This window comes from Pimephales promelas, chromosome 10 (assembly GCF_988280905.1).
Source record: "Pimephales promelas chromosome 10, fPimPro1.hap1.1, whole genome shotgun sequence".
NCBI lineage: Eukaryota > Metazoa > Chordata > Actinopteri > Cypriniformes > Leuciscidae > Pimephales > Pimephales promelas.
This window is the reverse complement of record NC_142778.1, coordinates 12,851,660-12,879,276: the sequence shown is the minus strand read 5'-3', so window position 1 is coordinate 12,879,276 and position 27,617 is coordinate 12,851,660. Positions and strand designations below refer to the sequence as shown.

Below are 27,617 nucleotides of genomic sequence, written 5' to 3'. Positions count from 1 at the left end.
TGCACTTTCAGATATAAATCTTTGCAGGATGTTTTCATTTCCTTAGAGCTATAGTCCACACTACATGAACAGTCATTTTCAAAAATCCATGATAGTGCTCTTTAAATAGGAAAAATATTGAAACACTTTGGTAATTTTTTTTGGGAGAAATGCTAATGGTCTTGTGCACTTCAATGATGTATGCTAAGCTATGCTATAAAAGTGGTACCGCCAGAACCGGAGATCGGCTGAATGGATTCAAAAACGGTAAAACTCAATAGTTTAACTCTGGGGGAGTTGTAAAATGAGCCTATTTCCAAAAAAAGTGGAGTATCCCTTTAACATATTGTATAATCGTCCTGGTCTAAAGACATCTACATTCCAAAATATAGTTATAGCACCACCTTCTGGTAACAAGAAGTGACATTTAACAGTGTGATGTAGTACTACCAACATATTAAATATGCCATTGAGTTCTAAACATGCTAGCAACACTTGTCTCAGTAATAATGCATGCTTTTATCCCTATAATCCAAAAGATTTTTTTTTTAAACTGACTTTGACATACTCCACCTAAATTTACATAATTAAAAGCACATTGCCCAAAGTCTTCCTAAAGCCACTTGGTGGCAATAGCATGGGTGTGAGGGCCCTTTCATTGCTGCTTGCAGCTTTACTAATTAATTAGTTTGAAGCACAAATTACAAAAACAAATAAAATACCAATACAATAAACTATGACTATAACAAAAACAGTCAACTTAAGGTAGCAACAAGTATTATGCAGTTATTATAATTTTAAAATACTTAAAGCTGCAGTCCGTACCTTTTTTAAATTAAAAGTAATCCAAAATAATTATATAAAAAATCATATTCTGCTAGTGGTCAAAACTATCTGCTTGCCATAGCTAGATTCAAAACGGTTAGCTTGTAATAATGATTTTAATTCCAGTGGTACTGGTGGGTTTCTGCAGGAAATTTAAGCATGTCTTTGCGTCATTACGTCTGAAGGAATACAAATTTGTCAAATGTTTAATTTAGGTTTCCACTCCAATGGTATAAAAACTGATAAAGTTTAGTAGACGGATTTTAGATGATTATTGAGTCTCCAGCAAGAGTCTCCTTTCCTGATAGTCCTGTTTTCTCACCTTTCAGCCTAGAGATTAAATCGTTTAGGTTGATTGGATTAGCTATAGGGGAGACTTCCACCTTTTGTCTTTAAGGCTCTGGGATGGCTCTTTGGAACCAGTTCCTGGCCACTATCAGCATTTGAGTAGTTATGCTGATTCAATTGGATTGGTAATGCCCTCAGAGTAGGGTGTGTTCCTACTTAATTTGCATGCTTTGTTTCAGAGTGACTCCACCCCTATGTAAACTCCTCCCCCTCTAAATGTATAAATTACAAGGGAACCTTTCCCTTAGTTAGACGATGTTGAAATGACTGCAGCTACCAGCAATAAAGAACTTCTGCTTGGAAAACGTCCATCGTCTCCTGGTCTCCTCAGCTTCTAACTTTTCTAAAAGGAAAAAGTTACCACACATCACACTTGTACACATAAAGAAGGAGTTTCGGCTAGCCGGCTATACTGCGCGTGAGGAGATGAATAGGCTTTTCTCGCAGCACTTTACATAATTAAACTAATGGCATCCAGAAAGATCCAAACAACAATCTTCAGTGTCAAATGGAGATTCAGCAGTTATAAAACCCAAAAGACTTCGTACTTCGGATTTAAGGTGGCTAGAGAAAGAGAAAGAAACATCGGCGGGGCTTTTGAAAAGTGCGTGAACTCCGTGTTTTGAAGGGGTTCCAAAACGGAAGAAGAGACGGCTTTTTTTCTGCTGAACAAGTAGGCTAAGACATTTCAATAGTTCAATTGTGTAACAGTACGTGTTCTTCATTCACACAATTATGGAGTTTCCTTTGTTGTGCCTTTCTCGTTTTGCTATTATGGAGAATATGAATTCTGAACAACACAGGTAACCATAAAACACATTAAATTTAACATAGTCACGCAATGCTGATGTTGTTAACATGAACAATTTGAGAACAAAGTAGGCTATAATTGACCCTTCGCTAAGCCCCGCCCTCCCTAGTTACTGTTGCTACGCCTGTCAAGCTTTCGCGGCTGGCCCATCTATTATAGTGTGGATGCACCCGGTATCAGACATTTCAATGAGATAATTAGTAATTTTCGGCGAACAAGTGAAATATCTGAGAGAGCAAGACAAAAGGGACTACAGTATGCATTCGAGGGATATATTCACGGCATTATATGCAACCGATTAGAGAATAATTTCTTAAAAATTGAAGTTAAAGCCGTTATAGTCCCAGCGCAATCAGCAGTGCCTCATACGCTGACCGTTCAAATGGGAAACACAAATTGAGTAACAAACAGCTATGTTCATACACAGCAGGGTATGTGAAAATAATCTTAATAATTATAAATCAAACAGCTTATCAATAAATCTTGTGGAATAACACTAATACCGGGAGAGCCGCGATCGGATTGGGTTAAGTTACTTAGTAAGGGGTAACGTTAGTAGGACGTCGATTAACAAAATGCTGAAATATATTTTAAAGTATGTCAGTGAGCCTTTGTCTTGTCTCTTTAATCGTCTTATTTTACGTTATCATTATGACCAAAGAACTGTCAATATTTCCAAGCAATATAGGTGTTTTTGTTAAGCATGTCGACATTTACCAGTAGTTGTGAATGGGTCTCGCACATAGATGCTAGATCACGTCAATCATTTCTCCCCTTGGCTTTTAGATTTTCTGGAAGGAAAACAATTCCTCTCCCCCGTCCAAACTTTTAGTATACCGGTATCAGATTTGCACAATCCATACGCACAATGCTTCAGCATGTTTCCCTCGTTCGAAAGCTTGCCAGACCTCCCGTGCATAGTTACGGTTGCTAAGACATGATTGGCCAGTGGCGGTTTTCGGGCATGGCTTAGTGAAGGGTCAATTTGCATGGTTGTTGTAAATCGCGTTGATTAAATCTAACTAAGCTTATCATGTCAAATGCTTTCCCTCCCTTAGTTGATCAGAACAAAAGTGGATGTTACTAACTTGTTCAGAAGACATTTTCCGGTGAAAATTCTTATGTTGGTCAAACTTTCAAAAAGTGAATCTGTGATTCTGTATGACAGTATCCACACAGCGCGGTGATTGACAGCAGCACTCCCATCAAAACACAGTGTGTTCATCCGCGCTGTTTCATGCCGATTTACAACCCACGTAAAGATGATAATTCTGCGAATAACTGCAATTGCAGATTTCAAACAGAGATGGCGACAAAGAGAAAAAGTTGCGGACTGAAGCTTTAATATATCTTACACTAGAGTTGTGTGGTGTGGGTGTAAATTGAGCACAATCTATCCATCACAATAGTGCTGCACTGTGGTATATAGAGCTGATTTCAGGTCAAAATTAAGGGGTCGAGGGCCTGTCCATATAAACTTTCCATCCACTTGACACTAGGGTTGTCGCAGTACAAAAATTTCAGTAATCGCTACCAATACCATTAAAATTTTGTGGTTCTTGGTACAGTCAAAAACTGTTGAATTAAGCACTTTTAGAAACTGTCCCGCAGTTTCAGTTTCAACTGTACATTTAAATACAGTTGTCAATCCATAAACTTAGCAGCATGAAAAACTAAACTTGTATTGAGATTGTGAATGCACAATAAACAGAAATCAAGAGAACTTGCAGAAAACAGAAAGCAAAAGAACCCTTCCTTTATAATCACTAAAGTCTAGGCCAGACTACAGGTGTTTAAGGCTGATTTATGCCCACTTTACCCCTCCCAGACAAACATAAAAAAAATAAATCACATCTAGGGAATTGGTTGGTTCCGATGTTCGGCCCAGATTATCTTGCAATGTGAGGCGTTTACAGATCAAATCGTAAACCTCACAATCTGCTCGCAAACACATCGAGGCCGCCCCGACAATATAAAACATGTTTGCTGTTTAGGATTTAAAATCTGAATGATTACGACTATATGATTTTAATTTGAATTGACCAAATTAGTAATACCATTGATCAGCTCTATAACATGGATGTTTTTCCACTAAGAAACGAACATTGTAATTATGTTTTGATTGATACTGTGAAGCTGCTTTGATACAATCTATATAGTGAAAAGCGCTATACAAATATATTTGACTTGACTATAATTATAATTATAATTACGTGAGAACTTCCACAATAGCCAATGAGAGACAAGTCTACAAGGAGACAGAAATTTGGCAACAACAAGCAGCTGTAACAGAGATCAGGGGTGGGAATCTTTAGGCACCACACGATTCGATTACGATTCAGAGGCCTGCGATTCGATGCTAAAGCGATTATCTGAATCTTTTTGTGTGTGTTTTTTCCTTAAAAGTACAAAGTAATGACCCATAAAGAATTAACATACAATATATTTTATTAACACTGCAAATAACCATCAGGAAAACAAATGTGTGCCTGAACTAGAAGCATACTTGTAGTAAATTAATAATATGACAGTGACCGGTACAGCCGAGTGTTTTTCCTCCTCTGTGTGGAAATGTCATTTGGCTTCTCATATTTGTCATGTTTCCGAAATATTTTATTCTACAAAGCTTACAAATAGTGTGGCTCTTCTCCAGCTCCTTTCCCCCTTCAACTTCATAGAAGTCAAAATATTTACAAACGTCAGCTTCTAACGAGGAGGATTTTTAGATTTTCTGGCTCAGCCATCGCGTCTCTGTTATGTGCACGCCACAGGCAGACCGGCTGCACTTCCGTGCTTCAGAGTTCCTTTTTTTGCGTTCCGTCAATATTACGTTATTATAAATGTATATCTAAAAAAAGTTTTTTTTTGAAAATCTATTTTTGACATTTGTAAATTGATTCAGAATCATTCACATCCATGGTCCGTCACGTCCGCGCTACTACTTCGGGGAAAGGTAAGGTGCGCACTCACTGCTTTCCTGGTGCTCGTGTTCTTGATGTCGCTGCACAGGTTCCCGAGATCCTGAACGGGGACGAGCGCGTCGGAGCTGTTGTGCTGCACGCGGGAGCGAAAGACATCAGGCTGCGGCAGACGGAGGTTCTGAAGAAGGACTACAGGAGCCTGATCGAGACGGTACGCAGCACAGCGCCTAAAGCAGCGATCGTCGTGTCTGGACCGCTTCCCACGTACAGACAAGGACAGGAAAGGTTCAGTAGACTATTTGCATTAAATTACTGGTTAATGTCATTGTGTAATGAACAGAAGCTGCTCTTTGTAAATAACTGGCATCTGTTTTGGGAAAGACCCAGGATGTACCGTGCAGATGGATTCCATCCCAGCCGGAGCGGCTGTGCTGTCGGACAACATCTCCAAGACGCTACGCACCAGATGACTAGTAAGTCAAAGTCCAAATCACAGCCTTTGCGGTCCAAACTTAACTAATATGCATAGTGTGGAACATTACATAGAAACTGTGTCTATTCCTCGTTTAGTGAAGCCAAATAATAAAACTAGTGCAGGATCTAGCAAAAATCTTATTGTAATCAAACCGGAAAATATAAATATCAGTGAACAAAAACAATTTCTAAAGCTAGGTCTTCTAAACATTAGATCGCTCACACCTAAGGCGGTTATTGTAAATGAAATGGTCACAGATAATAACTTCGATGTTCTGTGCCTTACTGAAACCTGGCTTAAACCAAATGAGTATTTCGGTCTCAACGAATCTACTCCGCCAGGATACTGTTATAAACATGAGCCTCGCCTGATCGGTCGTGGCGGCGGTGTTGCAACAATCTATAAAGATATTTTTAATATTACTCAGAAAACAGGTCACAGGTTTAATTCATTTGAAGTACTTGTGCTAAATGTTACGCTCTTAGATGTAAGAAGGAAATCCATATTATCTCTAGCCTTGGCTACTGTATATAGACCTCCAGGGCCATATGCTGAATTCCTAAAAGAGTTTGCAGACTTTCTCTCAGATCTATTGGTGAACGTCGATAAAGCAATAATTGCTGGAGATTTTAACATACACGTAGATAATACAAATTATGCTTTAGGGGCTGCGTTTACAGACTTATTAAACTCCTTTGGGGTCAAACAAAACGTCAGTGGTCCCACTCACCGTCTAAATCATACACTAGATTTAATTATATCATATGGAACCGATCCAACTGATATTGATATTATACCGCAAAGCAATGATGTCACTGATCATAACATGGTGACTTGCATAATACGTACAGCTGAAATATGTCATGTTGCGCCACGTTATAGACCAGGCAGAACAATCCTTCCAACCACTATAGATGGATTCTCAAATAATAATAATAATAATAATAATAATTTGTTACATTTATATAGCGCTTTTCTGGACACTCAAAGCGCTTCACATAGAAGGGGGGATCTCCTCAACCACCACCAATGTGCAGCATCCACCTGGATGATGCGACGGCAGCCATATTGCGCCAGAACGCTCACCACACACCAGCTTACTGGTGGAGAGGAGACAGTGATGAAGCCAATTGGTGTATATGGGGATGATTAGGAGGCCATGAAATAGCTTACCTTATCTATCTAAGCTGCTAAGTGAACCCAAACAAACAGATGAATTAGAGGAAATGACTAGCAGTTTAAGCACCATTTTTACGAGTACATCAGATATTGTTGCACCAATTAGATTAAAAAAAGGTTAGAGAGAAAACTAAAGCACCATGGTACAACAGTGCTACGCTTGCTATCAAGAGAGAAACTCGCAACTTAGAGCGTAAATGGAAACAAACTAATTTAGAGGTCTTTAGAATCGCGTGGAAAGACAGTATGTCACGTTATAAAAAGACACTAAAAACAGCCAGGGCTGAGCATCTCCGCAAACTAATCGAAAATAACCAAAATAATCCAAGGTTTTTATTTAACACCGTGGCTAGACTAACAAATAAACAGACATCACCAGAGCAAAATATACCGTTACAGTTTAGTAGTAATGATTTTATGAATTACTTCAATGAGAAAATAGAAAGCATCCGAAACACAATTATAAATGTACAATCCTCTATGGTGTCTTATGATTCAGCTTCAATTATGGCCCCTCTAGAACAACTAAACCGCTTTACAACGATAGGACAGGAGGAGCTAAATAAACTTATCATTGCTTCTAAACCAACAACTTGTTTATTAGATCCAATACCCACTAAACTACTGAAAGAACTATTACCTGTAGTGGAAGAGCCTCTCCTCAATATTATTAACTCGTCTTTATCTTTAGGTCATGTTCCAAAAATATTCAAGCTGGCAGTAATAAAACCTCTCATTAAGAAACCGCAATTAGATACAAATAACTTGGCAAATTACAGACCCATTTCAAATCTTCCATTTATGTCCAAAATACTAGAAAAAGTTGTGTCCGCTCAATTGTGCTCTTTTTTGCAAGAAAATGATATCTATGAAAAATTCCAGTCAGGATTCAGACCGCATCATAGTACAGAAACTGCGCTAGTTAAAATTACAAATGATTTACTTTTAGCTTCTGACCAAGGCCGTATCTCAATACTAGTCCTACTTGATCTTAGCGCTGCGTTCGACACTATAGATCATAAAATACTCTTGGATCGACTACAAAACTACACTGGTGTTCAGGGACAGGCATTAAGCTGGTTTAGATCGTACTTATCGGACCGTTATCATTTTGTCTGTTTAAATGGGAAAAAATCAAAGATAACGTCAGTAGACTATGGAGTACCGCAAGGATCGGTTTTAGGCCCTCTGCTATTCTCAATATATATGCTGCCACTTGGTAATATTATAAGAAAACATGGAATTAATTTCCACTGTTACGCGGACGACACTCAATTATATATTTCATCACGACCAGATGAAAACACTAACTCATCTAAAATGACAGAGTGTCTCAAAGATATAAAATGCTGGATGACGCGTAATTTCCTGCTATTAAATTCAGATAAAACGGAGGTATTACTTATTGGTCCAAAAAACTACTCTCAAAACCTCTCGCAATACAACTTTAATATAGACGGATGTCCTGTTACTTTATCCACTACAGTAAAAGACCTGGGTGTTATACTAGACCGCAACTTGTCTTTCGAAAATCATATTTCATATGTTACAAGAACAGCCTTTTTCCACCTTAGAAACATTGCTAAGCTACGTAACATGCTATCTATCTCTGATGCAGAAAAATTAGTTCACGCATTCATGACCTCGAGACTAGATTACTGTAATGCTTTACTAGCCGGTTGTCCTGCATCCTCAATAAACAAGCTACAGTTAGTACAAAATTCAGCTGCTAGAGTTCTTACTAGGTCAAGAAAATATGATCATATAACACCGATTTTATCATCTCTACACTGGTTACCTATTAAGTTCCGTATCAATTACAAAATACTGCTACTAACCTATAAAGCCCTAAATGGTTTAGCACCTATGTACTTAACGGACCTTCTTTCGCCCTACAATCCACCGCGTTCCTTAAGATCACTAAATTCAAGGCTTCTGGCCATTCCTAGGATATCAAAGTCCACTAAAGGAGGGAGGGCGTTCTCGCATTTAGCTCCAAAACTCTGGAATAGCCTTCCCGATACGGTCCGAGGCTCTGACTCAGGACACACTTGTCCCGAGAAAAATGGCGTTCGTCAGGTCCAGTTTTGTCTCCAGCCTCTCACGGGGATTCGGATGCCCCAACGCCTGCGATGAGAGGACCAACGCCTGTGAGGAGACAACTCAACGCCTGCGATATGTTATGGCGCCGTTTTATGCATAAACAATATTTATATTTATTATTTATATATAAACAATATAAATGTAAGCCAGAGGAGAACTGGCCCCCGACTGAGCCTGGGTTCTCCCAAGGTTTTTTCTCCATCCAATCTGATGGAGTTTTGGTTCCTTGCCACTGTCGCCTTGCTTTTGGCTTGCTTTGGGCTTGCTCAGTTGGGGTTATTTAGTTATTTAGTGTTTAGCAATATTATTGATCTGTGTTGTACTACTTTCATGTTTTCACTGTGAAGCTGCTTTGATACAATCTGTATTGTGAAAAGCGCTATACAAATAAATGTGACTTGACTTGACTTGACGTCCGCATCACGATGCATCTAAGAATCGATTTCCCCTCCCACGCCTAACGGAGATGGAGGAACTGCTGGTCGAAATGTGGGAACATGATAGCCTAAATGGTTACTCAAAAGCATATCACAACCCCAGCGATAAAGAGAAGAACTGCAGAAAAATTGCATCTTCTGTGACTGGAGCCTATAGGGAAAGCATTCAACCCAGTGCCGTGACAACACCGGCCCTCCTGGCCAATAAAACAGACCAGCCTGCCGGGAATTCTCCCGGTGCTCCCGATTAGCCAATCCGGGCCTGATCGTATTTGTCTCAGCCGAATCCATGGTGTTCATGCCAGTCGGCAAGTCAGGCAAGCACTTCTTCCTTGTTTCATGGCGGGTAAAGGGCAGGACAAACGGGTCAGACTGTGGAAGCGACAAGAGCGCGCAAGTAGATTCTCCTTAAATCCAGTTCTCCTATTGTTTCAGTTTGTTTTGATCTAGGTAGGACTATTTTCTTTTCTTTTCTCTATTTTCGATTCTGTGGATACTCTAATTTTATTATTGAGGTATTTATCAGTAGGACTATTTTGACTTGTTTGATTCTGTGTTATTAATTTAACAGCTTAATCTATCGTGAGGGCTATCTCCGATTCTGTGGTGATATTAATTTAACAGTTTATTTATCACAAAGTAGGGCTATTTTTCGATTCAGGGTTATTTTTAAATTTTTACCTTCTCTCAATTTTGTTTTTAATTAAACTCGTCCCACTCTTAGCGCGTTGGCATAATATTGCATTCTAAATTGCATAGCACTTAAGTGTGTCACTGGCTAAGGACTAGTTTCGATTTGTCACCCATTTTCAGATTATTTGAGGGTGCTGTGTTAATTGCTCGGCTGAGAAAGCCCCGAAAACTGATAAGTTCGGGGACTTCAAGCAGAACACCAGGACAAACGGGTAAGACTGTGGAAGCGACAAGAGCGCGCAAGTAGATTCTCCTTATATCCAGTTCTGCTATTGTTTCAGTTTGTATTGATCTAGAGTAGTAGATAGATAATAGTAGGACTATTTCCTTTCTTTTTTTCTCTATTTTCTATTTTATTATTGAGGTATTTATCAGTAGGGCTATTTTTGTTCGATTCTGTGTTATTAACAGCTTAATATATCGCGAGGGCTATCTCCGATTCATTGGGAAAACACTTGAACGAGTTGCTTTCAACCAAGTATCATCTTTCCTGTCTCTGAACAACCAGCTGGATGTCAACCAATCAGGCTTCAAGAAAGGGCATTCAACCGAGACTGCATTACTGTCAGTCACAGAAGCCCTGCGGATCGCAAAAGCTGCTTCCAAATCATCAGACCTCATCCTCCTGGACCTGTCTGCTGCCTTAGACACAGTGAATCATCAGATCCTCTTGTCCACTCGCTCATCACTGGGCATCACTGGAACTTCCCTCCACTGGTTTGAGTCCTATCTCACAGGTAGGTCCTTCAGAGTCGCATGGAGAGGCGAGGTATCCAAAGCATATCAACTGACCACAGGGGTTCCCCAGGGTTCAGTGCTTGGACCCCTCCTCTTCTCCATTTACACCACATCACTGGGACCCATCATACAGGCACATGGTTTCTCTTACCATTGCTATGCTGATGACACCCAGATCTACCTTTCATTTCAACCAGATGATCCTACAGTTGTTGCACGAATCTCAAGCTGTATGGTGGACATCTCGGCATGGATGAAGGAACATCACCTGCAGCTCAACCTACACTCTTAAAATGGATGTGTTAAAAACAACACAACCTGTGTTATATCTTAACACACCTGTGTGTCTAGTTAAGGACAACACATTTTGTGTTACTTTTAACTCAACCAGTGTGTTATTGTTCTTAACACAGGGAGTGTGATTTCACTAAGTTTGCACTTTGAATTAGATTAAAATGTAGCAACTGACAAAATATTGTGTGTAAATAAGTTTTATTTACACTGGTGCACTCTTATAAAATGATTTTGTAAATAACACAACCTGTAAAAAGAGATGTTAAAAATGACACATGCTGTGTAGATTTTAAAACATAAAGTGTGTGTGCTTAGGGACAACACATTTTGTGTAGATTTTAACACATGCTGTGTAGATTTTAACACATGTAGTGTGTGTGCTCAGGGACAACACATTTTGTGTAGATTTTAACACATGTTGTGTAGATTTTAACCCGTTTTGTAGATTTTAACACATGTAGTGTGTTTACTCAAGGACAACACATGTTGTGTCAAATTTAACACACAACCTGTGTCGTTTCTTTACACATCTCTGTGTTTATAAGGATTACACATTTTGTGTTACGTTTAACACAACTAATGTGTTAGACAGCAGCAGTGTGTTGTTGAAACCTTTTACACACTAATGTGTTATAGTAACACAACTTGTGTCAGATATGCGTCACATGTGACTGTAGTCGGAGAGTATTTGCCAGAGTTACTTCCCGTGTGCTTACAGAAGTGTTTGGATGAACACTGACACGTATTGGTAACTTGTGTTTATGTAGTCCAGTGATGTTTAATAGAGTTTGTTTGAACATTTGGATGTTTTAAACATCATTAATCTATATAGACAAGCTCTTATTGAGAATTAACAGAGGTTTGATGTTTCATTTCAGTTTTATTTCAAGTCACCAGAATCGTTATTAATGGCTCCTTTATTTGGGCTCTTGACCCTTTACTCTTGTTTTAGTGTTTCTCTGTCAGCTGTAACTGTATTTTAATAAAATACATCTGTTATAGTGTCAGAAAATATGATCAGAAGGTTCTTGATGATGTCATAATTAGCAAGTTATGATCAAGTTTTTGAGTATATGGATGGTGTGCTTTATTTTAATGATGTATTGTTAGTTCTGAAAGTTTTGTGAAATTACATCCAGCTATCCAAAAGTGCAGAATGACAAAAAAAAGTTCAAAGCTACAGCAGAAACCAGTCAAACACAGATATCAAGAATCAGCGTATGGATCTCAATAATGGTGACAAACGAAAAGTTTCATGCCGCAATGCATGCTGGGACTTATGGATGAGCTTTGTACTAGAGACATGAAGCTTTGCCACCATTGTTGAGAGTCATATGTTGATTCTTGATGTCTGTATTTGACTAGTTTCTGCTGCAGCTTTAAACTATCTCTAAACATATTTTTTAAAGAATTATAACATAAGGTAACATACACCATAATATCATGTAAACACTGAGTATCTGTAGTCAAATATAAGTGATCAAATATAAGTTATCTCTTAAACATTAAACTTCTCTTGCTATGTTAAAAAACATCATGTTGAATAATGATCATTTAATGATCTTTTTCCTCAAGATAATTTCAACTGTTTCAGATGTGCAATATAAATACACAGAAACAGCAAACAGAGAAACAAATGGTAAAGAGTGAAGGGTCAAGAGCCTAAATAAAGCTGCCACTAATCACGATTCTGGTGACATCAAAACAAAAATTTAATGAATCGTCAACACAAAACCTGGTAATTCTCAATAAGTGTTTCTGTAGACGTCTGACAGAAATAAATTGTTTGTTATAATAAATTAGTTATTAATAACAAGTGAAATCAGCATTTGAAAAAAAAAACATTGAAACCGAGGCATGATGTGATTGGCTGCCAAAAACACTCATTAATCTGAAGTTTTTTATGAATTAAGATTTTATTTATTTATTGTAATGTTTTGTTTCATTTATTTTAGAGCTTGTTATGGGATACCATAGAAAATATACTACCTCTAATTAGGTTCATAAACACAAACTTCCCTCCACCCATTAAAATTCTATCCAGTTACATTTTAACACACATTGTGTGTTAAAAACTACACAACTTGTGTCAAAATACCATCAACACATGATGTGTGTTGTTTTTTAACACATCTCTTTTTAGAGTGTAGCTAAGACTGATCTTCTCGTCTTCCCTGCCAATCCGTCTCTACAGCACGACTTCACTATCCAGCTAGATTCTTCCTCAATCACCCCTTCAAGGTCGGTCAGAAATCTCGGTGTAATCTTTGATGACCAGCTGACCTTCTCAGACCATATCACAAAGACAGCTCGATCATGCAGGTTTGCAGTGCACAACATCAGGAAGATCAGGCCTTTCCTAACTGAGCAGGCGACACAGCTTCTTGTCCAAGCCCTGGTCATATCTAGGCTTGAGTACTGCAATGTTCTTTTGGCTGGACTTCCATTTAGTGCAACTAAACCTCTACAAATGATCCAGAATGCTGCGGCTCGTCTTGTCTTCAATGAGCCCAAAAGGGCCCACGTCACTCCTCTGTTCATCTCTCTGCACTGGCTGCCACTCGCTACTCGCATCAAGTTCAAGGCGTTGACTCTTGCTTACAGATCGATCACTGGCTCAGCTCCCTCTTACTTTCACTCGCTGCTACGAGTCTACATCCCTACCAGAAGCCTACGATCGATCAATGAGCGACGGCTCGTTGTACCATCACAAAGAGCTACAAAATCACTATCCAGAACATTCTCATTCACGGTTCCATGCTGGTGGAATGATCTACCCATAGACATCAAATAGGTAGACGCCCTATCGGCCGCTACTGCCTATTGGCATGGACGAGAATTGGAGCCGCCATCTTAAACTGGTCATCCGCTCCACTCAGTGTAATCTGAATGGCAGGTGAAATGAGCTGTCAGCGCATTAAATTACTCATATCTCACTGAATACTGAACTGATTTTCACGCTTTTTTTTTTTGCTGCAAAGGTCATTCATGTAGCTATGATACAGGACACATGGTTCGGCGTATTTTAATATCTATTGTAGGTTTAACAGTAATATAATATTCTGATATAAGATATAAAGTGACCAGACACAATATGTGTGAGAGGATATAATGTATTTTATAAATCACACACTATAAATGAAGAGTTCAGATGCAAAAGCCTCTAAATGCCATTTGAAATTTTCTTCTAAAATGACCATTTTTATCAAGCTTGTATATTTAAGTTCAGTAATTTCACTTAAATGACAATTAATAGGTAATCTTCATTGCCATTTAAGTGAAATTACTGAACTTAAATATACAAGCTTGATAAAAATGATTATTTTAGAAGAAAATTTCAAATGGCACTTAGAGGCTTTTGCATCTGAACTCTTTAAATATAATAAAGAAGTAGAAACAGATAGTAGCAGTAAAGTAAGATATTTTAATTAGATATTTTAATTTTAGTAACATACACACACACACTCTCTCTCTCTCTCTCTCTCTCTCACACACACTTTCACACACACAGAACGCAGCCACCGAATCCACCGAACGCAGCCACCTGTAATAAAAATTGAGAAGAAGCTTTTCAACGTGTTTGCATCAGTAATTTAATTTCTAAAAATTAAATTCGGACCACATTAAGCGGCCTATACCTTTTTTATTGTATGTGGATGTGGGAGGGGAAAATGTCGAGACTAAAGCCCTATTCGGATTAACTTTACAAGGGTAGATGGAGTAAGTTAATGTAATTTTACCACAGGACTTCTGTAATATCAATAGCCAAATCGCATGTGATAAGATATTGGTTATCAATAAAACTAGAAGTTGGAGGGGTAACTCAATTTGCGCATCGCTGTCATGCGTGTATATTACGTTGCTTCCTGATGTGCGCAAACACAAATAACCTATACAACAGGGCAGTTGAATGCTTATCTGATAACCTAGAAGCTCTTGTAATTATTACTTTAACAGTTACCCCACCTCTCCATGCCGGGTGAACACCGGCTGATGCAGTTAACAGAATTTCACAACGATTTCAGGACAGTAATAGCAAATATCCTTGCTCCTTTTCGATTATCTGGTAATATTCTATTCACAAAATACAACTGATAGTACGGTAATGTTAAGACTTGCTTGTGAAAAGCACTATTTTCGGTGGTCCGGCGATTAGAACAGGAAAATGCTCCACAGTGCTCTGGCATTTTATCTGCTGCCACCAGTGTTGGGAGTAACGCATTACAAAAGTAATACATTACAGTAACATAGTACTTTTTGCTGTAACGCAGTAGTGTAAGGCATTACTAATCAATTTTCAGTAATATTTTACTCGTTACATGTTCAGTCAGGCTTGTATTACAGTTGTATTACACTGTATTTTACTTCTTAAAGGCAACAGACTATGTTAAAGTTTTAAAACAGTCTTTTTGTGCCAGTTCAGAGCGGTCGCGTCTGTAACATTGTTTTTTCCTCATAAATGCGAACACGAAAACTAAAATGCCAACCCTTCCTCATCCGATTTGCGCAGTGTAATTAACAGAATTACAAAAAATATATATTTTGCCTCCTATTTTTTTTTTGTCACGCATGAATGTGTGTCTTTTCCCTAATATTAAAAATAAAACATAGACTGATATTTGTCTAATGTCTGTCCTTTAAGGAAATAGCCTATATACGTTTCAATGCATGTATTTTCTGAGAATTTTTATTTCAAGTTTTGACTGCAAATGTCATGTCCATAATGCTGGACTTCCCCAATTTTAAATAATTTATCCTCAACTAGTTTTGTGGTGTAGGTCTACGTATTTTATAATGTTAACTTCAAATAATACTAAAATAGCCTAATTTTAAGATAAGGCAGCATTGGATCTGGACGGTAAGGAGAATAACGCTGGGAGTTGGAAGAGGTTTGTCGCGATTCTGTAGGTTCGTGGATCTGAGTCGTGTGGCGAATCGCGATTTCGGTTTCATATTGCATATCGTTACAGCCCCAAAGTTAAGTACTACTTAGTTATTTTGGTGAAAGTAACTCAAAAGTAATACATGAGTAATGTAACGCATTACAATTCTGAGACAGTAATATTGTAAGGTAATGAATTACTTTTAAATAACAGTGACAAGTAATACCTAATGTATTACAGTTTGGAAGTAACTTGCACAACACTGGCTGCCACCAGTGTTGGGAGTAACGCATTACAAAAGTAATACATTACAGTAACATATTACTTTTTGCTGTAACGCAGTAGTGTAAGGTATTACTAATCAATTTTCAGTAATATTCTACTCGTTACATGTTCAGTCAGGCTTGTATTACAGTTGTATTACAGTGTATTTTACTTCTTAAAGGCAACAGACTATGTTAAAGTTTTATAACAGACTTTTTGTGCCAGTTCAGAGCGGTCGCATCTGTAACATTGTTTTTTCCTCATAAATGCGAACATGAAAACTAAAATGCCAACCCTTCCTCATCCGATTTGCGCAGTGTAATTAACAGAATTACAAAAAAATATATTTTGCCTCCTATTTTTTTTTGTCATGCATGAATGTGTGTCTTTTCCCTAATATTAAAAATAAAACATAGACTGATATTTGTCTAATGTCTGTCCTTTAAGGAAATAGCCTATATACGTTTCAATGCATGTATTTTCTGAGAATTTTTATTTCAAGTTTTGACTGCAAATGTCATGTCCATAATGCTGGACTTCCCCAATTTTAAATAATTTATCCTCAACTAGTTTTGTGGTGTAGGTCTACGTATTTTATAATGTTAACTTCAAATAATACTAAAATAGCCTAATTTTAAGATAAGGCAGCATTGGATCTGGACGGTAAGGAGAATAACGCTGGGAGTTGGAAGAGGTTTGTCGCGATTCTGTAGGTTCGTGGATCTGAGTCGTGTGGCGAATCGCGATTTCGGTTTCATATTGCATATCGTTACAGCCCCAAAGTTAAGTACTACTTAGTTATTTTGGTGAAAGTAACTCAAAAGTAATACATGAGTAATGTAACGCATTACAATTCTGAGACAGTAATATTGTAAGGTAATGAATTACTTTTAAATAACAGTAACAAGTAATACCTAATGTATTACAGTTTGGAAGTAACTTGCACAACACTGGCTGCCACCAGTGTTGGGAGTAACGCATTACAAAAGTAATACATTACAGTAACATATTACTTTTTGCTGTAACGCAGTAGTGTAAGGCATTACTAATCAATTTTCAGTAATATTCTACTCGTTACATGTTCAGTCAGGCTTGTATTACAGTTGTATTACAGTGTATTTTACTTCTTAAAGGCAACAGACTATGTTAAAGTTTTAAAACAAACTTTTTGTGCCAGTTCAGAGCGGTCGCGTCTGTAACATTGTTTTTTCCTCATAAATGCGAACACGAAAACTAAAATGCCAACCCTTCCTCATCCGATTTGCGCAGTGTAATTAACAGAATTACAAAAAAATATATTTTGCCTCCTATTTTTTTTTGTCATGCATGAATGTGTGTCTTTTCCATAATATTAAAAATAAAACAAAGACTGATATTTGTCTAATGTCTGTCCTTTAAGGAAATAGCCTATATACGTTTCAATGCATGTATTTTCTGAGAATTTTTATTTCAAGTTTTGACTGCAAATGTCATGTCCATAATGCTGGACTTCCCCAATTTTAAATAATTTATCCTCAACTAGTTTTGTGGTGTAGGTCTACGTATTTTATAATGTTAACTTCAAATAATACTAAAATAGCCTAATTTTAAGATAAGGCAGCATTGGATCTGGACGGTAAGGAGAATAACGCTGGGAGTTGGAAGAGGTTTGTCGCGATTCTGTAGGTTCGTGGATCTGAGTCGTGTGGCGAATCGCGATTTCGGTTTCATATTGCATATCGTTACAGCCCCAAAGTTAAGTACTACTTAGTTATTTTGGTGAAAGTAACTCAAAAGTAATACATGAGTAATGTAACGCATTACAATTCTGAGACAGTAATATTGTAAGGTAATGAATTACTTTTAAATAACAGTAACAAGTAATACCTAATGTATTACAGTTTGGAAGTAACTTGCACAACACTGGCTGCCACCAGTGTTGGGAGTAACGCATTACAAAAGTAATACATTACAGTAACATATTACTTTTTGCTGTAACGCAGTAGTGTAAGGCATTACTAATCAATTTTCAGTAATATTCTACTCGTTACATGTTCAGTCAGGCTTGTATTACAGTTGTATTACAGTGTATTTTACTTCTTAAAGGCAACAGACTATGTTAAAGTTTTAAAACAGACTTTTTGTGCCAGTTCAGAGCGGTCGCATCTGTAACATTGTTTTTTCCTCATAAATGCGAACACGAAAACTAAAATGCCAACCCTTCTTCATCCGATTTGCGCAGTGTAATTAACAGAATTACAAAAAAATATATTTTGCCTCCTATTTTTTTTTGTCATGCATGAATGTGTGTCTTTTCCCTAATATTAAAAATAAAACATAGACTGATATTTGTCTAATGTCTGTCCTTTAAGGAAATAGCCTATATACGTTTCAATGCATGTATTTTCTGAGAATTTTTATTTCAAGTTTTGACTGCAAATGTCATGTCCATAATGCTGGACTTCCCCAATTTTAAATAATTTATCCTCAACTAGTTTTGTGGTGTAGGTCTTCATCATTGTGGTGTAGGACCCATCATCATCCGGAATGCAGAATCCCTGACAGCTTTTAAAAGGCAACTGAAAACTCTTCCGTGAGCACTTTAATTAAAAAAAAAAAATCCTTACTTGCCTGGTTTATACTACTCTGAGCAATGTTTGAACTTTGCATTTGGAGCACTTCTTGTGGTGTTATTGCCTCTCCACAATGACTTGTTTGATTTAGTCCTCTGATGTAACTCGCTTTGGATAAAAGTGTCACGGATCCATCTGCGTCGACACATCGGCTACAGACTCCCGCTACTCTACTGCTTACTTCAAGGAATACTTACCCGCTTACTTCAGCCCCGTCTGCTTCTCATCCGCTCCTGGTCCCCGGTCTTCCTCTGGTCATCCGTCCGCTGCCTCAGCTCTCCATCTTCCAGCCCTGCTCAAGATAAGAAATACATTATCAGACTGTTTCCCGCTCCATTACCGAACTTTATCCATATATACTTACCAGCTGTCTACCATATCACCTGTCTCAATAAACCTGGTTGTACACTCATCCATCTGTGTCCTTCTAGTCTGTGACAGAAGACCAGACCAACAAAATGCAGCAATCTACCCCGAGCACCAGCGCTACACCGAACCCACCTACTCCTACCATTCCCCGGACCAGCGCTTCAGCACCCGCCACATCCACCGTGACCACTTCTTCCGCATCTGCCTCTGCCAGTCCCATGGCCCTTCTCAGGCGAGGAGGAGAAGTGCAGCGGCTTCCTCTTGCAGTGCGAGCTCTATATGGAGATGAACCCGTTATCCTTCCCCACTGAACGATCGAAAGTGGCCTTCTTCATCTCACTCCTGCGAGGCCGAGTGCTCAACTGGGCTCACGCCCTTTGGAAAGATCGAGGCCCAGTTACCCGGACATTCACCGATTTCTCCGGCCATTTCACCGAGGTGTTCTCGCAGTCAGCCCACTCCATCTCCGTCCAGGATCAGCTGTACCGCCTGAGACAAGGGAGATCGTCCGTCGCCTCATATGCGCTGCAATTTCGCACCCTCGCCGCTACTCTCGGTTGGAATGAGTCTGCTCTCATCACCGCCTACCGTCATGGTCTACATCCTGATATCCGCCTCCAGCTCGCGGTTTATGACGACAACGTCGGTATTGAGAGCATCATCCAGCGATCCATCCGCATCGATCAGCGACGCACTGCATGCCAGCTCGACAGCCCTGCACCTCCACCTCCTCGTCCTGTGCCCCGCCACCACAGTCCTCCAGCACCAGAACCCATGGAAGTCGGTACCACTCATCTGCCAGTATCCGAGAGAAATCGTCGCATCACCAACGGGCTGTGTCTGTACTGTGGAGCCTCCGGTCATCTGCTCGCCTCCTGTCCCGTCCGCCCTCCTCGACCAGCTGTGAGTACGGTCCAGTTACCATTGCCCATCTCCTCCTTGAAATTCACTGCGGCCACTATCACTTATCTGAACCGTTCCATTTCAGTCCAGGCGCTGATCGACTCCGGATCAGCGGCCAACTTCATCGCCCTGTCCACGTTAAACCGGCTACAAACCAGGCAACGAACCATCCCTCATAAACTTCAAGTTCAAACCATTCTGGGACAACCACTAGGACGCGGCCGGGTTGGACATCGTAGCCCCGACCTGGGGTTGGAGATCGGCTGGCTCCACCGGGAGGAGATATCCTTTCTGGTGCTGGAGGGCTCGACGGCTGAGATCATCCTGGGACGCCCCTGGTTGGAGACCCATTTGCCTCATATTCAATGGTCCACCGGCGAGGTTCTACGGTGGGGTCATGACTGTTTCCAGCGTTGTCTGTCCTCCGTGACGAAAACCCCAGTTCCTTCCACCACTCCGCCCGTTCCGCTCTCCACCACCTCCGTGGAGAGCCCACCAGTGGAACCTTCTCCCGAGATCCCCTCTCCCTACCGGGCGTTCCACGATGTCTTCGATAAACGTCACGCCACCATTCTACCCCCACATCGGCAATGGGACTGCGCGATCGACCTGCTGCCTGGGGCGGTCCTACCGCGAGGTTAGATCTACCCTCTGTCCATCCCGGAGCAGAAGGCCATGGAGGAGTACATCCAAGAGGCTCTCGATCACGGATTCATTCGACCATCAGTGTCCCCTGCCGCTTCGAGTTTTTTCTTCGTGGGCAAAAAGGATGGAGGCTTGCGCCCTTGCATCGACTACCGTATCCTCAACCAAGCCACAGTTAAATTCCGCTATCCTCTTCCTCTGGTCCCAGCAGCCCTGGAACAACTCCGAGGGGCATCCGTTTACACCAAGCTCGATCTTCGTAGTGCCTACAACCTCATCCGAATCCGGGAAGGTGATGAGTGGAAGACCGCCTTTATCACCCCCGCAGGGCACTACGAATATCTCGTGATGCCCTTCGGATTGTCCAACTCACCCGCCATCTTTCAAGGCTTCATGAATGAAATATTCCGCGATCTCCTCAATCAGTTCGTCGTCATCTACATTGACGATATCCTCATCTACTCTCCCGATCTGGCCTCCCATATCCACCACGTTCAGACAGTGCTCCAACGCCTTCGAGATTACCATCTTTACCTCAAACTGGAGAAATGCGAATTCCACCAAAGCACCATCCACTTCCTCGGTTACGTCATCACCCCACACGGAATCACCATGGACCAGAGGAAGGTGGAAGCTGTACTCCACTGGCCACAACCCACCACCCGAAAGGAGCTTCAACGTTTTCTGGGATTTGCAAACTTCTACCGCCGTTTCATCCAGAACTTCAGTCCCATCAGTTCTCCACTCACCGACCTTCTCAAGAGCGGGGCCAAGTCTCTGTCCTGGAACACCCGAGCCACCCATGCCTTCCAAGCCCTGAAGTCAGCCTTTGGCTCCGCTCCTACCCTCGCCCTTCCGGACCCCGCCGTGCCCTTCCTCGTCGAGGTGGATGCCTCCATCTCGGGGGTAGGAGCGGTCCTCTCTCAGCGGCAGGGGAATCCACCTCAACTCCATCCATGCGCCTTCTACTCCAAGAAACTGTCCCCGGCGGAGCAGAATTATGACATCGGCAACCGGGAGTTACTGGCCATTAAATTGGCGTTGGAGGAATGGAGGCACTGGCTGGAGGGAGCCCAACACCCGTTCACGGTGATCACTGACCACCGCAACCTCGAGTACCTCCGGGATGCTAAGAGGCTCAATCCCCGTCAAGCCCGTTGGGCCCTGTTCTTCACTCGCTTTAATTTCTCAGTCACCTATCGCCCCGGTGAAAAGAACGTAAAAGCAGATGCACTCTCCCGTCAGTTCCAACCTGAGACACCTTCTTCCGAGCCTGAACCCATTCTCCCTCCAGCCGTGGTTGTCAGCCCCATCCAATGGAGCCTAGATGACCACATCGCCGAAGCCACGCAACTCGAACCTGCTCCGCCGGGAGGTCCAGAGGGACGGGTCTATGTCCCAACCCGTCTATGCCTGTCCCTCATGGACTCAGTACACACCTCTCCGGGCTCTGGACACCCAGGCAGCCAATCCACTCTCTCGCTCGTCCAACAGCGCTATTGGTGGCCGGGTATGGCCCAGGACGTCTCCCGGTTCGTCAGAGGATGCTCAGTCTATGCCATGGCCAAGGTTCCCCGTCATCTCCCAGAAGGCAAGCTGGTCCCTCTCCCTATACCCACTCGACCTTGGTCCCATCTCGGAGTGGACTTCGTTACCGACCTGCCCGTGTCTAACAACCACACCTGCATTCTGGTAGTAGTGGACCGCTTCTCCAAGGCGTGCAAACTAATTCCCCTTCCGGGTCTGCCAACAGCCCTTGAAACAGCAGAGGCGCTGTTCCAACACATATTCCGTAACTTTGGAATCCCCGAGGACGTCGTCTCCGATCGAGGACCTCAATTCATCTCTCGAGTGTGGAGGGCATTCTTCAACCTTCTGGGAGTGACCGTCAGCCTCACTTCTGGATACCATCCCCAGTCAAACGGCCAGACTGAGCGGAAGATCCAGGAGATAGGGAGATACCTGCGGTCATACTGCCACGACCACCAGGACTGCTGGAGCCGCTACCTACCCTGGGCCGAGTATGCACAGAACTCCCTCCGACAAACCACCACCGGACTCACCCCATTCCAGTGCATACTCGGCTACCAGCCTCCACTATTCCCCTGGTCAGGAGAACCATCTGACGTCCCAGCAGTCCACCATTGGTTCCAGACGAGCGAGAGAGTCTGGGACTCAGCCCATACTCACCTCCAGCGGGCTGTTCGGAGACACCAGAACCAGGCCAACCTTCGCCGTACCGACGCCCCCCACTACCTTCCCGGACAACTGGTCTGGCTCTCCACCCGGGACATCCGTCTCCGACAGCCCTGTCGGAAGCTGAGTCCCAGATATATCGGTCCTTTCGCGATTCAGAGGCAGATCAACCCCGTCACCTACCGGCTGGCACTCCCCGCTCACTACCGCATCGCACCCACCTTCCATGTCTCCTTGCTCGAACCGTACACTAACCCTCTCACTCCTTCTTCCCCAGGGTCTGGTGCTGCGGAGGTGCCCCCTCCTCCTGCGGATCCCGAAGATGACAACATCTACCGAGTCCATGAAATCCTCGACTCCCGACGACGGGGCGGCCGCTTGGAATATCTTGTGGACTGGGAGGGATTCGGTGCTGAGGAGAGATGCTGGGTCAACCGGGAGGACATTCTGGATCCCTCATTACTCCAGGACTTTCACACCATCCATCCAGATCGTCCAGCGCCCCGGAGCCGTGGTCGTCCCCGTCGTTGGTCCCGTCCGCCAGCTGGAGCTGGCCGTGGGGGGGGTGGGTGGTACTGTCACGGATCCATCTGCGTCGACACATCGGCTACAGACTCCCGCTACTCTACTGCTTACTTCAAGGAATACTTACCCGCTTACTTCAGCCCCGTCTGCTTCTCATCCGCTCCTGGTCCCCGGTCTTCCTCTGGTCATCCGTCCGCTGCCTCAGCTCTCCATCTTCCAGCCCTGCTCAAGATAAGAAATACATTATCAGACTGTTTCCCGCTCCATTACCGAACTTTATCCATATATACTTACCAGCTGTCTACCATATCACCTGTCTCAATAAACCTGGTTGTACACTCATCCATCTGTGTCCTTCTAGTCTGTGACAAAAAGTGTCTGCTAAATGACTAAAAGACTAAATGTAAATGTAAAGTACTGTGCTCCAAAACGTAGGTGCTGATTGGCCCAAGAGGAGTCCTGTGCGCTAATGAATGCTATCTATTGATTTGCGCTCGATTGCTCTTCCTTCATCCTCCAACTACCCGGATGTCTGTCTCAGTAACTTGAAATTTAATTTGAGAACTAAATCTGAATTGTGAGAAGTGAATGTGAAGATTATTGGACTTAAGTTCCAAATGAATAAATTCAATTTTAATTAATTTCAAATTATGAGATTCAAATTCAGTTTTTCAATGCAATTATTTAACTTTATAACTTCAAATTCAAATATATATGGTTCAAATTCAGTTTCGGGTGGCACATATTTCAACCCTTAAATTTTTCCTTGAGATTTTTCTTGAAAATGTAGAAAGAATGCAACAATTTTAAATTTTCTTCAAACTCGTTTCAAATTTGTGGTCCCTTACAAACTACACACAGGTTCGTACATTTTAGTTGTCGTTTTTTTTGCCAGTAATTAAATGTTTTTTCCTTGTGTCATATGCGTGATGGGGACGACTGGAACAAGCTCACACAATCGGTAATTTAACCTATGAATGACATGGAATATCGTACAGGCATTATGAAAGACATTATATTCGGTAAGCCTTAATAAACCAAGGCGACGAAACAGAGGACGAGTGGAGTATTGGGCTCAGACCACGTTAATGCCTGTTTAATTTTTTTTTTGTAAAGTCTGTATTTTTTTTCTGGTGGCTGGTAAAAGTGTTACACCACATGTTTAAATGGGGCTCAAAAAAAGTTTTATATGAGGTGAGAAGTGCTGACTGGGGGAGAAAATGTCTTACTTTAAAAAACAGTCTTTAAAATAAAACATATTTTTTATTAACTGATCAATATGGCATTTGAAGTGTAAACATTCTAAAAATTCTAGTCTTTAACATCAATACTTTGAGAAATTTAGTGGTTACTCTTTCAATAATTTGTTCATTTATTTTAAGACAAACATGCTTGTTATCCATTTGATTTTTGTTAGAATGAAACACAATGTAGTTTGTTTTATTGATGTTAAGAAATAATTTATTACACCGAATCCAAATATCTACATTTCTTAACTCTTTATTTATTGTTTCTTCCAATTCATCTGGACTCTTATGTGACATAAATAAATTTGTGTCGTCAGCAAATAAAACGTTGTGTAAAACCATGGTGGAATTTTCAAAGTCAATTATATATAATATAAAGAGGAGAGGGCCCAAAATGGATTCCTGGGGGACTCCACATTTAATGGGTTTGCTTATGGAAATTTGCTAATGAATATTTACATTTTGCTGTCTACCAAATAAATAACTTGTGAACCAGCTAAGTGCTAGTCCTCTAATTCCATAATGATGCAATTTATTCAATAAGATGTGAAAATCAATAGTATCAAACACCTTGGATAAAAAAATTAAATTAAAAAAATTAAAAATTCCAATACCACAGTCGACTTTATCAATGGCATCATTGATCTTTTCTATCTTCTAGTACTTCTAGTACTAGAAGATAGAAAAGATCTAGTACTTCTACTTCTTCTAGTACTTTTTTTCCAAAATCCATATTGGGATGAAGAAATAATATTTAGGTTATCAAGGTAACCATTTAAGCAATTGTAGACTACTCTCTCTAAAACCTTAGAGATTGTAGGCAAGATTGATATAGGGACGATAATCGCTCATTTCATTTGTCTCCACAGATTTAAATACTGGTACAATTCTTGCAATATTTGCCCCTTTCAGCACAATTCCAGAGAGCAGAGAAAGATCAATTAGTCAATTAGTTGGCTCCATGATATCAAGTGCTATGGCTTTCAGAATTTTACTACAAATTTCATCCTCACCAGCAGTGTACAAGCTTTGTAAATTTGTGATGATTTTATAGACTTCATTGCAGTTGGTTGGTTCCATAAAAACGGAATTGATATAAGTGACCTGCAAGTAATGGTTGAAAGAGATACCCTGAGGTTGAATTATTTTGTTAGAGAGTTTTTCACCAATAGAGTAAAAGTAATTATTGAAGTTATTTGCTAAATCAATGACATTTGTAAAATTATTACCTAAATGTGAGTGTATGCCCACAGCATTTGGGAGCACAGTGCTGTTTTGGCTCTTGTTAAGGACTTAATTTTACACTTTCCAGGACCACAAGGAGTCACCCCATGATCCTTGTAAGAGGTATGTATAGAGGTTACGTTTCATTTTCCTTATTATATGTGTAAGTTTATTCCTGTAACTAGTGTATATTTCCTTATTCTTAGCACTTTTATTTTCTTTTAAGAAAAGTTAATAAAGTTTGTCATTCACAGTCGTTTAACTTTCTTATTTTTAGTTTTTGCTCCCTACAAAGAATAAGTATAAAGATACAGGAAATTGCTGCGACACAGTATCCATTCTGTCTATTGTATATACTTTATACTTCCCCTATGAGAACACATGAGGAGCTAAATCTGGCAAAAGCTCACTGAATTCTGAACTCTCATGAAAACTCCCGTTAAAATAAAAAGATCACACTAGATGAATGGAGTGAGATTTGTCAAAATGCTCAAGTACAAACAGTCAATACAAGATTAAAGTTGCTGCAATATAAGTGGCTTATGGGTGCTTACATAACTCCAGTATTATCAAACAAATTTAATGAAAATATACCAGATACATGTCCCAAGTGTAATGTTTGTAAAGGTACCTATTTCCATTGTATATGGGAATGTGAAAAAATATAGAAATTCTGGAAAGAAGTGCAAAATATGATTGGTAAAATTATAAATGTGAGTCTTCCTTTTGGACCAAGGCTTTTTCTACTGCATTTGTATCCTAAGCTTAAATCAAAGGAATTTATCTTTATTTCTATGTGTATCTTACAAGCTAAACGCCTCATTACATTACAATGGAAGAATCTAGAACCACCTAGCATAAAAAGGTGGCTCAGGGAGAAGGTACTGAATATGTCAATGGAGAAAATAACATATATTATTAAAGGAAAGGGTAAGACTTTTGAAGATGTTTGGAATCCCTTTAGATCCTTCATAGAGAAAGAGGATAGTGACCTGTTTAAAGAGACAATTGAAGATATGCGAGATTATAGGATGTATTTGTATTAGGAGGCCTTAATAGTTTGTATGTGTTTTTTATTTTAATTTTTTTAAATTTATTTATTCATTTAATTCTTTTTTTTTTTAATTCATTAATCTTGAGGATGTGAGTCCTGTACAAATTAAGATATGCTAAGTTGTAATGATGCGAAAGACATCAATATGTGTCTATACTGTATTTTGTATTTTTGTTCTGGGTGTGTGTATAATATATGTTGGTAAAAAGTTGATAAATATATTTAAAAAAAAGTGTGTAATGTTGCTGTTTGAGCATAAACAACATCTGCAAAGTTACAACGCTCAAAGTTCAAAGGATATATTTTCTTTTACAGAAATCACTTTTTAAGGACTGCAACAATTGGCTGGTAGAGACTACACAACATTTCTCCCAGGTTAGTGACATTACAAACCCTGAAATTTACATAAACCCCCAGGAACACGATTTATAGATTATCATGACAGAATATGCTAATCAATGACTTGATGATAACTACACATAAGCTATATAAATTCATCAAGTAACCATTCATAAATGTACTGTTGCATTCTACTTGTTGTCACATCTTCTTGAGTCTGTCTGACTACAGTTTGAACATAAAAGGCTAAAAGTTTTTTAAAATTTTCAGTGTGCGTCTGTGTGAGGTAATCGAAGCTGCTCAGGACAAAAGTTGTTGTAGCTACGCCCTCTGTGCTGGGAGCAGCAGCTCATTTTCATTTAAAGGGACAGAAACAAAAACGGTGCCTTTTTGATCACCCTCAATTTAGTGACAATTTAGTAACATGCTATATAAAGATTTCTGTGGGGTATTTTGAGCTAAATTGCTCACTGCAATTGGCTAAACAGAACATCCTCCGAAAAAATATATTTATAAATCTTAACCTGGTCTCAAAACTACCGCACATGCATGT

General features: G+C 40.3%; 2 protein-coding genes across 4 annotated transcripts in view; one reads left to right on the top strand and one right to left on the bottom strand.

The window, feature by feature from the left end:
* The window catches only part of drc4 (dynein regulatory complex subunit 4), a 155,752-nt gene that overhangs the window by 102,584 nt on the left and 25,551 nt on the right, over positions 1-27,617 (bottom strand). The window lies entirely within an intron of this gene.
* LOC148977331 (uncharacterized) lies at positions 322-27,100 on the top strand. The gene is made up of 4 exons (XM_089135402.1): positions 322-5,169; positions 5,266-5,357; positions 25,760-25,794; positions 27,041-27,100. The coding sequence occupies exons 1-3, from the start codon at positions 4,880-4,882 to the stop codon at positions 25,780-25,782; spliced, it is 405 nt and encodes a 134-aa protein (XP_088991528.1). The 5' UTR covers positions 322-4,879; the 3' UTR covers positions 25,783-25,794; positions 27,041-27,100.

Excerpts from the sequence above, each read along its gene's own strand:
- LOC148977331 (XM_089135402.1), top strand. The coding sequence starts at position 4,880 with ATGGTCCGTCACGTCCGCGCTACTACTTCGGGGAAAGGTAAGGTGCGC. Across the intron at positions 5,170-5,265 it reads TACAGACAAGGACAGGAAAG|ACCCAGGATGTACCGTGCAG; the intron begins GTTCAGTAGACT and ends GTTTTGGGAAAG. Across the intron at positions 5,358-25,759 it reads CGCTACGCACCAGATGACTA|GACCACAAGGAGTCACCCCA; the intron begins GTAAGTCAAAGT and ends TACACTTTCCAG.